The sequence below is a fragment of the Vanessa atalanta genome, chromosome 11 (genome assembly GCF_905147765.1).
Source record: "Vanessa atalanta chromosome 11, ilVanAtal1.2, whole genome shotgun sequence".
In the NCBI taxonomy this organism is placed as follows: domain Eukaryota; kingdom Metazoa; phylum Arthropoda; class Insecta; order Lepidoptera; family Nymphalidae; genus Vanessa; species Vanessa atalanta.
This window is the reverse complement of record NC_061881.1, coordinates 7,872,873-7,888,380: the sequence shown is the minus strand read 5'-3', so window position 1 is coordinate 7,888,380 and position 15,508 is coordinate 7,872,873. Positions and strand designations below refer to the sequence as shown.

The 15,508-nt window shown below is 31.8% G+C and overlaps 1 protein-coding gene across 1 annotated transcript in view; it reads right to left on the bottom strand.

Annotated features, from left to right (window-relative positions):
* LOC125067482 (suppressor of lurcher protein 1) overlaps positions 1-10,881 on the bottom strand; it is a 229,540-nt gene extending 218,659 nt beyond the window's left edge. Inside the window, exon 1 of the mRNA XM_047676140.1 lies at positions 10,843-10,881. Within this exon, the coding sequence (XP_047532096.1) occupies positions 10,843-10,866 (24 nt within the window). The 5' untranslated portion in view covers positions 10,867-10,881. The remainder of the gene's footprint in view (positions 1-10,842) is intronic.
* Between the last annotated feature and the right edge of the window lie 4,627 nt (positions 10,882-15,508).

Sequence of the window (15,508 nt, the reverse complement as noted above, 5' to 3'; positions counted from 1 at the left end):
ACAACCTCAATAACTTTTTATCGGTCTGACTCGGTAAAAAAAACTAGAAAAACTACTTTCCAACTAAGTCACGTCTATATAACTGAATAATAATAATGTTACTAACAAAAGACGACAATACGACGACGACCTAATTATGAGAAATATATTTTTGTAGAAATTGTAGAAGTCTTTGATGAATGTTGTTCTGTTTACTTGGTGGTAGGGCTTTGTGCAAGCCCGTCTGGGTAAGTACCACCCATTCATCAGATATTCTACCGCCAAACAGCAGTACTCAGTATTATTGTGTTCCGGTTTGAAGGGTGAGTGAGCCAGTGTAACTACAGGCACAAGGTACATCTTAGTTCCCGAGGTTGGTGGCGCATTGGTGATGTAAGGAATGGTTAATATTTCTTACAGCGCCACTGTCTATGGGTGGTAGTGACCACTTACCATCAGGTGGCCTATTTGCTCGTCCATCTACCGATATCATAAATAAAAATGTTATATGATTTTTTATTCAATAAATCATATAAATATTTACGTACAAAATTATATAAATTCGATTACAATTAACTTTTATATAATAATTAAATAAATCGTTCGTATAATTTTCATCGAAAATATTAAATTAGATCCAGCTATTAGCAATATGTTCCTATCCCATATATTATTATGATTCTAGCCAGCGACCACCCGCCGGGGTCGAAACCATATGTCGTCCCGCGCTTAACGAAGATTTAGTGAGTTAGTAATGTCGCATGCCTAAACCGTTTGTAATATCAACGTGCTAATAACTGAATACCGTGTTAACATTCTGGAACTACCGTGGAATAGTAACATTACATCTTTACAGATTATAGAACGTTAACGATACTTAAAGATTATATAAATCAATTCCATAGTTTTTTATTTTATACAAAATCGTAATTAAATTTTTGTAAATATTTTTAGGGAGATAGAATTACTAAATAGACAGTGCTTTCCAAGGTGATCTGTATCAAGGTAAGCGGACGGGCAATGGGTCTTCTGATGGTACGTGGTAACCAATACGTCACTGACCCTGGGAGCTAAAATTTTTGGTCCATTGTGCCTGTAACAATACTAAGTACTGCTGCTTTGCGGTAGAATATTTGATGAGTGGGTGGTACCATTCAAACGGGTTTGCACAATACCCTACTACCAAGTAATTCACTTATTGTAACAAGAGGGTTGAGTGTAAAATATATAATGCTTATAACAAGCTGCATGCCTACCTTATGGCAAGAGAAAGACCGCGTTGTACAGTTTTCACAAATAAAATGGAAATTACGTTAATTTATATGTATCGGTATTGTATTAGTCATAGTAACAGCCCTCTTCTTCTTTAGAGAGAAAGATATTTGAAGTTTGGAGTTAGAGTTTGATACACACACAAAGTAATTTAAGATTTTTTTAACTTAAATGGCGAACACCTTTACATACCTTTAACGCCGAGAATAAGACGAGAACTTTTCTACTTTTTCTTTTCTTTTTTTAGGTCCGATGAGAACAAGGTCATCTTTTTATAATTCAATTTATTTCAAAATCGATAAAATTTTTTTGTAATTTTAATTATTGAGGGTGCTAAATGGGAAATGCTTAAAGCGATCAGACAAACCACATCCGACCATTTTTTATGTATCGTTTTTAACTTAATATAATTTCGGGATTGGTATGAATAATTAATAGTCACGTAATTGTATCCTCGAGTTTCGAAATGCATGAATTAATTGTAACAAGTTTTATCGTCGTTCAGTCGTTATTCAATTTATCTTAAATTATGTTTTATTCTGGTCTCAATGGAAGTATATTATGCACAGATAAATACAATATGCAATAACCTTGCACACATTAGCACAGATGATTTGTTTAAAATTGACTTGTTTTAAGAATATCAAAATAGAAACACAAATAAGCCAAATAAATAAAAGACAACTCGTTTTTGAAAAAAATGTGATCCACGATCTATGTGACCATATTATTTCAATTAAAAAAATTGAGACTTAATTCAAATGAGCCATCTGATGATGATGACGATCCCCACTGTAAGAAATATATTTCTTTAGACTCTCAAATACCAAATAAGTTCCCATGCGAACGAATATTTACACTTGTATTTTAACACTGGCTGGCTCAAACCATCAATACTTATTTAATGAAATTATCAGATTACCTTTTTTATGTAATAGCTCGGGCATATGGTAAGTGGTCACCACCGCCCATAGACATTGGTACCGTAAGAAATATTCGGAGCTAAGATGTTATGTCGCTTGTGCCTGCAGTTACCACTACTACTACTCTTAAACTTATTCACACATAATATATTTACATACCGATTAGTCGATTATATATTTAAAATTTGTTTGATTTAATTACTTAGACAATATTACGAAACTTGAAAAAAATATATTATCGTTGGTAATAAAGCTGTATAGTGTTTTATATTGTTCGGTGATAAAGTACATTAAGATGTTAATGTAGTCTAGTCGGCATCGGCGAGTCTTTGTGTTCAGTTGAGATATTTTGTCATCGCGCTTCGTAGCCTAACTAATGTTTCTTAATGCACTTGGAGATTGTTGTAGGAAAACAGAAACAACTTGGTTAAATGTTTCTTGTTAATTTGTAAGGAATAAAATTACACGCAAAGTTTTTTCCCTCTCTAGTAGTAATCTTTGTTTTCTAAACCAGTCGTTGTTGACGATCAATTATACTTAGTACTTAAACTAAAACAAGTGAAATAATCTTCGCAAATTCCGTACTTAATCATGCAAATCTTTTTTGGTAAAATATTGTAATTATATGAAGTCATTAAATATACTAAATGGCATACAATTTTTTTTGCTATAATATTATATATCCCGCTTCTTTGTTTCTACTATATAAATTATTGTATTTTTTTCCTTTTGTATTGTTAATTTTAATGTAGATTTGAAAATTCATATGTATGTATGCATTATTATATACTTACTCCATTTAAGCCTTCAGTTCTTTTATATATTATGTAAGAACAAAATCAAGGATAAAAAAAATTTAATACTATTTTGTTACTTAATAATTTCAATCAAAATTTAATTATTATTTTTTTTCTAATAAAATTATCTGGAGATAAATAGATCAATTTTAAAAGTTTATAGAATATTTTAATTAAATACTAACAAGTTACGAACACCAGCTCCGGTAATCGAGTCCTTAACTATTTCTTAGTGACTAATTGAGCGCCTCGTGGCCTCGTGTTAATGAGACAACTCTCTCAGTTTCAAAAACGTCAGCACATCCTTTGATAGTATTACGTTTGTGCAAATCATAATGATTTAGTTGTCTTCAGCAGCTTCTTAATGGAATGCAATGTTTAATTTAACAATCTAAGAAAATATTCGTTCTAGTAATTTATATGTACTTGCTCCATTATATTTTAATGTTCTTAAACATTCACCTATAAATATTTATATGTGACATAAAATAATTAATGATTATATAATATATATACAATGTACATATGTGTACTCGTCTATATGCAACAGAGAAGCTTTCGAGCGTAAATTTATTTCCATTTCATATTGCAAATTAGATAAAATTATAAAAAAAGACACCGAGTTCCCTTCGCTGATTCTTTTCAGTCTCATAATGAGTACATACCATTGAATAAGTGATTAATTTTACTTTATCAACAAATGCATCTGTATTGATTTAAGAAAGAATTTGGCATGTTGAATCATTGACCTGCATATATTGCAAAACCTATTGTGCCTCTACGAGATCATATTATTACTAATCCATTTTGTACTACACGACATTATATTGTTTCTCGGAGATAGTGTTAGATACGACTATAATAACGTAGACGAGAATGCATGCAATTCTACCTAGTGTAGTACACACATTATGTAAATATATCTGCACAAATATTCCTGGTAATATATATCACAATATAACAAATGAATAAGTTTTTTTTTTTATACTACTTAGATTTGTTTGAACAATAAACATACATCACTACAATATGACGTATTTGATTCGAACTCAATATGGTAATATGCAATACGTGATCAACATATAGACTGAATACATCACGTAAACTTAAAGGAAACATTCATATGTCATTATTTTATATCATTATAAAAAAACTTTATAGACAAATGATTTAAAGAATATGATAATGATGATAGATATTATTTTTTAAATATGTCTATCGTCCTTATCATATTGTTTAAATCATCGAACCGAGATGGCCCAGTGAACCGTGATGGCCCAGTGGTTAGAACGCGTGCATCTTAACCGATGATTTCGGGTTCAAACCCAGGCAGGCACCACAGAATTTTCATGTGCTTAATTTGTGTTTATAATTCATCTCGTGCTCGGCGGTGAAGGAAAAAAACATCGTGAGGAAACCTGCATGTGTCTTATTTCAACGAAACTTGCCACATGTGTATTCCACCAACCTGTATTGGAGCAGCGTGGTGGAATATGCTCCAAACCTCCTCAAAGGGAGAGGAGGCCCTTAGCTCGGCAGTGGGAAATTTACAGGATAGACATATAACTGTGTTGTAATCTTTTCAATTAAATTTAACTAAGTTTAAATATCAAGATCATCTTCTAAACGAATATATTATATCTCGAAAAAAAACTACAAAAGGATTGTTAGATACAAAATCCCTTCCTATTGTTCTTTTAATGTGAAGAAGCATTAAGTCTTGATACTCTTCAACGGTTCTTCGTTGCCTCTTTTGTCTCAAGACATTTTGTCATCGGCCTTTGTGTCGCAGCTAATGGATACGGATGCGGATAGATTACTTTATTTCTTTCATTATGACGTAGAATCTTTCATTATTCCACTGAATAGATGTTGACATAGTCATAATTACATAATGTTATTAATATAAGCTCTTAGCTGTTCCATTTGTTGGGAATATCGATCGTTGCAATAAAAATATAGTCTATATTTTTACTGCACAATAGTTTTTCATAACAAAGCTTAGGCATATTCCAATAAAATTCTGCTGGCTTTTTGTGGTGTGATAGTGAGCACGTTGGAAGCTATCGTATTCAATCATATGCAAAAATTTTAACTAAGTTTCATACGTTACATATAGAGACGTCTCTCTACAAATGACCTTGAAATCTTTGCTTTTGCGCCTAAAGAGTTTTTATTGAAAGAAGAGTATGACTGATACTCAATACGATTCAATTTTATCTTAGCTTATATATTTCCCGCTCTATCTTGAACAATAATCCTTCCTTATCCTGTCATTGCTTTAACTTACACGATACGCCTTGGACCTTTTTTGATTGGTTAAAAAATATCGAAATTGTCCTACTTTCTTTTCGCCTTTCTTTCAATTTTGTCTTCCATTATATCTGTAACGAAGTTTTTCGCGGTGTCGTATTAAATGTGCTAACATCTCGTTTCTTTTGTTTACAGGCCTTCATTTATAATTTTTTACGCTATTATAATTTTTTTCGTTTCACTTTTATTAAACATAACAGTGAATTATAGCACCGTTTCATTATTAATTTTGTAATAAAGAGACTTCATTATTAAACAAATCACTTGTCATTAGGTATGAACAAGTATTAGACTTTTTTTAAAGTGTCCTATCATCAATTATGGCCGTGAAGGTTTTGGTATTCTGTAACAATGGTTTTATTATTTCTATTTTAAAATATTAAAAACAAACAATGAACATAATTAAGAATATGATAATTTACTGGTGCTTCTGTAATCTTCGGCTAAGCTTCACGTCTTTTAACAGCTGGGCCATCCTGGTTCAACTTTTTATGCTAAGATTTGAACTTCTCTCTCTCTGCATTACTATAAGCCACCTTTATCAAAAATACAATTTTAGTATTCCTATACGATACTGGTTATAAAAATAAAACACCTCGGTTGGCTTTTACAATACCTACTTATGGAATTACGGCTCTAGTATATTCTACCCAAAATGATAAACGATTAAATATAGTGTATTTTGTAAAATCAATGTGTGATTACTTTTATTTGCATTCACATTACATAAATATAACAAGTCACGAAGAAAAGTAAATCTCAGTGTGAAGTAACCCTAAACCCAGGTAATAGCTGGAATATTTGACAATACCTTCAGAATTGTCGTTAAATTTCCGTTTTACATCGCGATAATGTCGCCCTCGGTGAGAATCGAGGATTTAAGCTTTAAAGGAAGGTTCATACAATTTGTTTGACATAGTTAACACAGAAAGGTAAAACGTTCATTTTGGTTCTGTTTTTTTATTATTATTATTATAAATAATACGTTGCTATTAAATATATAAAACTAAGCCTCGTTTTGTTTTTTATAACTTAAACGAAATAATCAAAATAATTATGTTCACAGAATACAATTTATTAAAAAGCATATCAATGATTATATTAAAAGTGTTTTCTCCTAAAGTAATCAGACTACTAAAATTGAATTTGAGCAAACTGCACTTAACTATAACAACGAAGAGAGACTACGGGATATCATTAAACAAGTGAAATATAAACAAAAGCACCGCTAAATTAATTTCAGGGCGCAACGATAGATTATATAACAGAGTGCTATTTAGTTAGGCATTTAGAATAGAAATAAATCAGAACTGTTTTCAGATTAAACTACTCAATCAAGTAGTTTAGGAATTGTGCTTGACCCAGAAATGAGGCAAGCCGTCGTTGATTTTCATCTCCATTTAACTTTGCTTTAACGTCCATCGATGGCTCTAGATAAGCGGGTTCGAAAGAGAAATACGGCTAGTTTAGTAAAGTGCTTCGTAAAAGCCGTTTCATATCCGAAAGATAGTTTACGTAAATCACTTTTGCAGTGCCTTTACTCTATAAGATGAGTCGAAAACGCTAGCTAGACTTTCAAAGACTTAAAATATCATTTTAAATATTAATATTTAATTTGACTTTAGTGTTCCTTTTATCTTTTCCAAAGCTCTACAAGTACATATTTATTTATAATATTACTAGGAATTTTCTTTGATTATTTTACCTTGATATTTAATTTACGTTATTTAAATAATTTATTTGTTTTGTCAAGATAAAGTGAAGACTATTCGGCTATCCGAGAAGAGGCACAGTGGTCGACTCCTTATTTTTTTTTTATGTTTGTATATTATTAATATTAAAAAAAATTCATTTATACAAAGACAAAGAAGACTTTAATAAAACTTAGCGATATATTACAAATTACATAAATATTTTTTTAAGAATAATGTCATCCTATACTTGTTGGTAGGGCTTTGTGCAAGACCATCTGAGTATGTACCACCTCTCATAAGATATTACCCCACTAAACAGCAATACTTAGTGACTGAGCCAGTGTAACTACCGGCTTGAAGGACATAATATCTTAGTTACCAAGTTTGGTGACGCTTTCTTGATATAAGGAATGTTTAATATTTCTTACAGTCCATTTGTACATCCACCTACTTACCTAAATAAAATTCTAGAAAAACAACGTAAGCAAAAGAGGTTGACCAAAAAACCGATCTCTTTCTTCAAATTTGTTTGCACAATCATTTTAATATACGTATATGTATGTTTATATATGTTTGAATAGGTATCTATTCAAACATATAAAATATTCCGGCTAACTAAATCGTTATTATACAGATTAAATGGAGATTTAGTTTTGATTCATAAAACTACAGTCTGTTTAAGTTTTGAGTTTATTATTTACCAATTACTTGACCTTTAGGTGTTAGGTAAAAAAGATAGCCTATGTTAATACTTGAGGTTCAAACTTACTTGATACTAAATTTTAATAAATTCGGTTTATTGGTTTGGCCATAAAAGAGCAACAGACAGAGTTACCTTTATAATATCAATATAGATTTACTTTCTAACGTTGAACAGTTAAAACAAAGAAAAAACTTGTTTAAAATTAGATATTGTATACTATTTAAAATCACTATTATGCAATATATAGGTACTAATGGAAAATTTTCAATACAAAACATTTGCATTCATTCAGTCCGAATGTTACCTAAAATCCGTTACGTTATACGCGAATCTAAAACGACGTTGCATTAAATACATTATTTAATTCACAAAGAGACCATCATAATTTGTCCTTAGCATGTATATAATAGGATTACCATATAGCTGTGGCATTGTTAGTATCCAGGCTCATTGTTGAGATTTAAAAAAGAAATAATAGAATATATATTTCCCCTTTGTGCACGTTGGAAAAGTGCCAGTTACGAGTAACTAGCTTAAATACCATGACGGGATTTCAACTTAAATGAGGAAGTCGACACTAAAACCGTTACGACTTTTTAATTACATATTCTTTTTTTTTTATTTCAGTAATCTTAACAGACAAATGAGGCTTGTTTAAGTCTTTAAATATAATTTATATATGAACAAGAAAGGAGGTTTTACAACGGTCATTTGTACTTTATTTGACGAATAAACGATTTTCATTTCAATTTTATTTTCGCCTAGCATTCTATAAAACAACATTCTAGTACATTTAAATGTAAAATTTGGGAAGAGGTTACTTCCTTTGTACTGAACATTAAATTACGTTAGTTGAGTTACATGATTGTCTGCTTTGTTAGCCTAGTGCATCTAGCGCTATTATTCCTTTATAAGATTTTAAGGATTAGGAGAGTGCACTTATGTTTGGGAATTTACGCACACTATAATGTACCCTGCTATTGGCTATTGGCCAGTTAAGACTGACCATTGTAGCTAAAATCAACAAGCGAAATCCCTATTATGACAACACTTTGTCTTCTTCTTTCAAATGTAAAATTACTGATGACTGAAAGAGAAAAATCAATAGGTGCACTATTTACTCGCTGTTCAACATTTTATACTTAAGGATAATTAACTTAATTATATTCGAAAAATTTATTGCTTCCATTCATCTATGAATTCGCTTTGAACGAAACAAATAAAAAATTATATTCTTACTTACAATAACAGAATAAAAAATATACGTGAAAAGTTGACAAGCGGTGGACTCGCAAACTTTTTAAAAATAAATTAATCCCATTGCTCGGTTTTGTGAATATCCGTTGTTACAGTTATAAAACAACTCGAAACGGTTTTATTATTTTTATTTCATTTATAGCTTTACTGTATTTTTTATGAAGACCTTTATGATTAGCGATATTGCAAAAGCTTAATCCCTATTAATTGATTTTTTTTATTACATTATATATTATTCGTATGTTTTCATAATTTGATTTGAACTAACAGAGCAACTCGAAATGTAATTTATCGCAAAACAGTAGTATTTTGATAGGTTAGGATGAGTGAGGTACCTATATAGGTGATATGAGTGAGTATCATTACATTAATAACAGCTTATAAACGTATTCGAAATTAAATATATATATATATATATATATATATATATATAATATTTAATTATAATAATATTTGGGGTTTGCTATTAGGCAAACTTACTTTTAACATTTTTTTTTAATTAAATAGCTAGGCGAATAGGCAAATAGGTCACTTGGTAGTAAGCGGTCACACCGCCCATAAAGATTCGCGCCGGAAGAAATTTTAATCTTTCTTTACATCTCCATCAATCTAGCGAACTAAGTTATTATGTCACCGGTGCCTGTAGTTACACTGGCTCACACACCCTTCAAAACAGAACTCAACAATGCAGAGTATTGTTGCTAGGCGATCCAATATATGATGAGTGAGTGGTAACTACCCAGTCGGGATTGCACAAAGCCCTACAACCAAGTAAAAATAAAAAAATACCAAGACAATCTGGTGATCTACTTCTTTAAGGCCACAATATACCGCAGTAAGGTTACATTATTCATAAAGGATTAATTTTCTAATATATTAAATAGCAGAAAAAAAAATACATAGACTCACAAAAAATATATATTTATGAATTATAAACATTATTTTATGAATAAGTAATATTTATTAATAGGGCCTAATGCAGGCTCAACAAGGTACGTATAATGTACTGTTGTTTAACGATAAATTTATTCATTATAAGCTGTGTTTTGGGTTGTATGTTAAGTCGGTGTAACAGTGGCCAGTTTACTGGGTGGGCCTTTATGCAAGCCCGTCTAGGTAGATCCTGCACTCATCAGCTACTACATTCTACTTCCAAACAGCAATATTTAGTATTGTTTTGTTCCAGTGTTAAGGATGATTGAGTGACTGTTACAGGCACAAGAGTCAAAACATCTTAGGTCTCGAGGTTGATGACGCATCGGCGAAGGAATTGTTAATATTTTTTACAACGCGGTCTATGGCCGGTAGTGTCTATCAGATAGTCCATTTGCCTATCCACCTAAATCACATAATAAACAAAAAACAAACAGCAACGGCAAAATAAATTAAAAACAGTGTGTACTATAAAACTAATCTTGAACTGTCATTCAATTCTGAATCAAATGTATATTAACTGATACATTGCTATTACAAGTTTATTAACATGAGAAGATTATTATGTCTACAAGAACTAATGTAAGCGCTTATCACTAACCTAATTAGTATAATGTGAATTTATCTTTTGGAGAAATACGCTTAAAACTTGGCTCTTATAGAATAATTGATCATCTTTGGAATATCTATCATTTTTTTTATAGCCGATTCTTGTCAGTCTGAGGTGTTTCTTTCCAAGCTGAGGTGTTCCTTTCATTTTAATCATAATTATTTCGAAAATACAGAAATATATTTTAAAAGTAAACAGTAAACAGTATTAACACTATGTAGATTTAAGGCAGAGATAGCTTCGATCGATTTTATTATAATATGTCAGTTTAATTGAAACGGGGTAAAACCGCATTTTATTCTTTATTTAATCCACAGCTTAAAAATATATATATATATATGAGAAATGTATTTAACCGTACCTTCATTGCACTACCGTGTCCCATAGCGACTTATCCTCGCCATAATAATAATGTTACTGTATCTGAAACAAAATAAATATTTGATTAAAACATATATTTTTTTACTAATTTAACTTTATACGATACCTAAAATTGATACATTTGTAATCAGTGTGGTTTCAAAAACAAACATATACAAACATTTCTTGGTGGTAGGGCTTTGTGCAAGCCCGTCTGGGTAGGTACCACCCACTCATCAGATATTCTACCGCCAAATAACAGTACACTGTATTGTTGTGTTCCGGTTAGAAGGGTGAGTGAGCCAGTGTAATCACAGGCACAAGGGACATAACATCTTAGTTCCCAAGGATGGTGGCGCATAGGTGATGTAAGGAATGGTTAATATTTCTTACAGCGCCTTTGTCTATGGGTGGTGGTGACCACTTACCATCAGATGGCCCATATGTTCGTCCGCCAGCCAATACCATAAAAAAAAAAAACATAAACAATAGTCTGTCAGTCAAAGCACTTCATCAATTCAGTCCGAATTTGATTAAATCTGGTAAAGCATATGATACTTTTTATGCCTAGATTTAATTTACTAATAGCAAGCGGGTAAACTCTAAGTAAAAACTAGAATATATTAATATTTTATAAACCGTATCTACACGTGTACATAATTATAATAATATATAGAAAATCCCAGTGACTAGAGCCGGTAGCCTGTAAAAGAAACTCGTGGACTAATTTAAATCCTGCTTTTTTATAAGCTTATTTTATGTAAATAAACTATTAATGGTTCTTCATTAAATAAAAATATCGTGGTTCATTTTAAGGTTAACAGATATAAAGTTAAATATAATATTTAAATGATTTAAAAATCAAACTGTATGACTAAACGTATATAAAAAGGTTTAAAAGATAAGTTAACAGGTGCTCTGTAAATCGCATAAAGAGTAAATTGAAATATAAAAATCCAACATGATTTTATTCAATGTTATTTATTACCGCGTCCAAGTCCCTTTGACAATTACGTAATATCCGAATGAGTCTCCATATATTGATACGAATCTTCTCTAGGAATTAACTCATTTATCAATATTATTAACCTCTGCATTTATCGCAATTAGTAACTTCTAACCGACCAAAGCTTTTATTAAATGTTTTTTAGAATATTATTAAAGACGTGGGTCAAATATGTGTCAAATCTTAAACGCTGATTGCAGGTCAAGAACGTTCCCGTCACACGTGCTTAATTTGCATTTATAATCTTGTGCTTGACGGTGCAAGAAACACTGCGTATCTTCCAGCTCACAATTTAGAAAAAATCTAAAGGAGAGATCAGGAAGATTGGCCAGCAGTGAAGCATTTAAGTTACTTGTTTTACAAAGATAATTCTTTAATAATATACTTTAAAACCTTTAGCGATCTATTTATGCTGTCAGATAATCATTTTTAAATTTAAATTACGTATTTGCAATATTTGATTTAAAATTTTATAAACAAACTAAAGAATGCAACTTCATTACGTACGTAATTTATATTTTCATATAATCAATCAAAATATTATTTATTAAAATATATTTAATTTAAATTTAGCTACCACCGGCAAGGGAAGTAGAATTTACCAGGAAGAACTAATTTAATATCAATTATGAAAATCAAAATATTCTTTATCCAAACAGGCTCCTAAAAGCACTTATAAATCGTCATGTTACACTGTTGAATTAAATTTAACTCTACCACCTGTCCGGAAAGTTGATTCTACCGAGAGGAACCGGCGAGAAACTCAGTAGTTAATCTTTCCCACCATTTTAATTTACAGAATATATATGTATCTTTAAAAAAATTAAGTCATCCTCAAAATATGTTATATTCATCTTGGAGAAAAAGCTATTTTATCTTTTAATAAAACTAGTAGATATTTATGTGCGTCACCCTTTTATCTTAGAGTTTGTAACGGACTATACTATACTATTTACATAAATACGTGAGAATGAATTATTGTTATTTTAATACATTTTTTTTTTTTATATATAAAACATAACATCGGTCGCAGCGCCACCTACCGGGTCCAATATAAGCCGTCCGTAGACTTAGTTAAGCACATATTAAAATTTAATCAAAATTGGTCAAGTTGTTTTGGAGAGTTTACATACATGCATACATACATACATATATAGAATTATATGTCATATATAGAAACATAAAAACATACATACAAATAAATTCATGAGATTGCATAGTAAATGTATACATATACATGGAATAATAAAGGAATGACATTATATCAAGCTTACCTTTTTTCATACGTTTTTGGTGAAATCGTTCGTGTATTCATGGATATGTTCGTGTATTGGCGAAGAAAATGACGTGCCACTTTTTGATAAAAAATCTCGGCGCCAGCCTTTTTCCATACAAAATTCTATAGATTTAAGGCTGACCTGCGCCGAATGTCATACTCTCGTGAAAGCATATATAGGGGTATGATGCTTGGCAGCTCGGTTCAAATTGGACGCGTGGAGTGATGCGCTCGCCGCATCGGCCGCGTGCAATAATGCATATCAAATTACATAATAAGAAATGATACTAGGCGGTGCAGCTGTGCGGGTTATACTGCGAGGCTGCTAGCTATGGTTGATTATTCTAAAATATAGGAGTGGCGCAGATCCGTGTGTCGGTGTAGTGCCTACTCATATATCAATGGTGGATGCATGGCAAAATATAATTATAATGAGAATGTGCTTCGTGCACTTTACCTATAAATAATACAAATGATTATTACAAATGACGGTATGGCAGGCCGTCATATGAATGAGTGTTCTCAATGAGACATTATATTTATTATATAAAAGCGATATAAAGAAGGTCGGGGTTAACCTCGAATAAAATATAATAATGAAATTAATATGATATAGAAACGGTTTGATGGTAGCCGTCTTGCGATAATATCTAATTGCAAAAAAGTATGTACTGGGCGATGCATACTGATAGTAAAGGGTTACCACGGTGACTATTAATTATGAAATTTAAATCAAGTATATTAACAAATAGCAATAAGGCTATAAATAATGATTGAACTTCTTTCAATAATAATTAATTTGTAAAATAACTAAACATATTGCTTGTCAACTTTGTCTTCCATGTTGCAGATTCTTGTAAACCGTAAGCGGAGCAAGTTGTAGCGATATTATATTGTAAAACTGTGACGATCGACGGATGTAAGTTCGTATAGCGGTCGAAATCAATAATCTTCATGTAAAACTGTGACGATCGACGGATGTAAGTTCGTATAGCGGTCGAAATCAATAATCTTCATGTAAAACTGTGACGATCGACGGATGTAAGTTCGTATAGCGGTCGAAATAAATACTCTTCATGTAAAACTGTGTCGATCGACGGACGTAAGTTCGTAAACCGGTCGTTCTAAAACTCCACAATTATTATCTGTAAACAGATCCAAGTTTGGTATAACTGTTTGATACGATCACGACGACAACGATCTAATGATGTTGATGTTTTAAGATTTTTATTGTTAAATAACAAAACCTTTATAATATATTTGTACTATGCACATGCAAAATGATCGCGCACGAGTACTGTACTGAATATACTCTGGTGGATTCTTGATGATTCGACGCGTGGTCTGAGGCTGTGTGGCTCGACCGAGAGTCGCTGCATTAGTGTCCCTCGTGGCGATGTCGTCTTGAATTTGCTTAGGTGATGCAGTTGCGAGGTGTGATGTTACTGTATAACGTCTTCGGCGATACGGTAGTGTCCCTCCTTCTGTTACCAATGAGGCTGCCTACGTGAGATAGTTTCGGGGTTTGAGGTTACTGTATAACGTCTTTGGCGATACGGTAATGTCCCTCACTCTGTCTTACCGGGTTACTAGAGTAGTGTATGTGCTATGTGGTACTGAGCTATGGCTGGTTGACGTTACGATGTCGTTATTGATGTCTCTCATCAATCGGTAGTACCAGAATCACGACCGAATGTTGCAGGGCGTTGCGGAGGCTGTAATAATGCTGAAGTGATACGTTCATGCAGTGAAGGACCCAAATAATGGATTTCATCCAGGCTGGCATCACTATACATATATGGCGCACTAATCGCTTTATACGAGAAGTGTCGTTTGTAGCAAAATGTTCGTCCTTTTAGGGACGCCTCCTTAGCCCAGTGTTAAGGATATTATAAGAAATATTGTAGTAGGACACCTAGTTTAGTAATAAGACTGCGTATATCTCTTTGAAGTTGATTATCACATGCAAATAATGATCTGAGTTCAAAGCTGGTTTAAGTAATCGATTGTAGGGTGTGTGCCTGTTGTAGAGTTAAGTATATCCACTGTATAGTTATAGATTTAAGTAAAACGTGATACGCGAAGCGTTTATAAGGTTTATAAGCTAGTTAAGAAAACGTTCGATTTAGTTTTAAGTCTTAGTTATAAGTCTTAGATGTAAGTCTTAGTTATAAGAAAGAATACGATTATACGTATATCATTTATATATTCATATTTTATAACCTACTACGGTAGAAAATATGACAAATTATGTTAAATCCACTTAAATGATTCCTACGCGGTAATCTATGAGTTTAATTGAATATTATTCCACTATGTTTGGAATTAATACGTATTATCTTACGATAAAACGACACTCTGCGACAGTGGATATAGCAACGAATA